Source organism: Propithecus coquereli, unplaced genomic scaffold (genome assembly GCF_000956105.1).
Source record: "Propithecus coquereli isolate 6110/MARCELLA unplaced genomic scaffold, Pcoq_1.0 Scaffold137, whole genome shotgun sequence".
Lineage (NCBI taxonomy): Eukaryota > Metazoa > Chordata > Mammalia > Primates > Indriidae > Propithecus > Propithecus coquereli.
This window is the reverse complement of record NW_012137969.1, coordinates 960,982-961,786: the sequence shown is the minus strand read 5'-3', so window position 1 is coordinate 961,786 and position 805 is coordinate 960,982. Positions and strand designations below refer to the sequence as shown.

Genomic DNA, 805 nt, shown 5'->3' with positions numbered 1-805 from the left:
TTATTTTGGTTGACAGCGGCTTCCTCCCAGAGGCCACCCAGCAATCTAGACTTTGATCCTCACATTATATAACTATGCCCCAGTTGTACAATACACAGCAACATTAGGTCCTAGTTCTAGTTAGGGTAGGACACACAGCAAGGTTCTCACCACAGAAGCCACTGGAGTCTTCATAGAATGAAGGGAAATGTGGCTCAATGGGGGAAGACACATTTAAATACAAAATACCTCTTCTATAAGACCATAGTTAGAAATAACAGGAAATCTTTTGTTATGAGGTACTAAGGAAGAGGTGAAACCTCCCACTTGCTTGCAGTGTACCCAAGATTGCACCTCTTCTGTGGCTCTCACCAAACCCCCAGCAGCTTTCAAAAGGGAAGAGCTGCTGCAGTTGGATGGAGGCCACCCTCAAAATCATAGAGTCCATTAGCCCACTGGGAACACAGTGGTTTAATATATTCTGTATCTCTTCTTCAAAGTCAATAGAATGGTGTAGACAAAGAAAAACTTGAACATACATCTCTTGAAAAGTCTTCACTTAAATTTAAAAAAAAAAACACAAAAGAAATCTCCACACTTGCAGAGAAAGGAAAAAAAAAAAGATTATAAATGATTTCCCAATCTGTTCATCTCTATCTCCTAGCTCTTCTTTGAAAAGCAAATATTAAACCCAAAAGTTTAATTTAAGAATTTGGCTTTATTTAAAAATGAATCAACAGTAGATTGTTTAATTTCCATGACTTTGTGAGGTGGCGAGTATTTCTGTTGGAGTTGAACTCTAATTTTAAGCCTCTATGGTCCGAGA

The 805-nt window shown here is 38.4% G+C and overlaps 1 protein-coding gene across 1 annotated transcript in view; it reads right to left on the bottom strand.

Annotated features, from left to right (window-relative positions):
• Positions 1 to 805, bottom strand: part of LOC105806023 (cytochrome P450 3A5-like) — a 31,571-nt gene that overhangs the window by 22,857 nt on the left and 7,909 nt on the right. Inside the window, 1 exon segment of the mRNA XM_012639045.1 lies at positions 133 to 168. Within this exon segment, the coding sequence (XP_012494499.1) occupies positions 133 to 168 (36 nt within the window).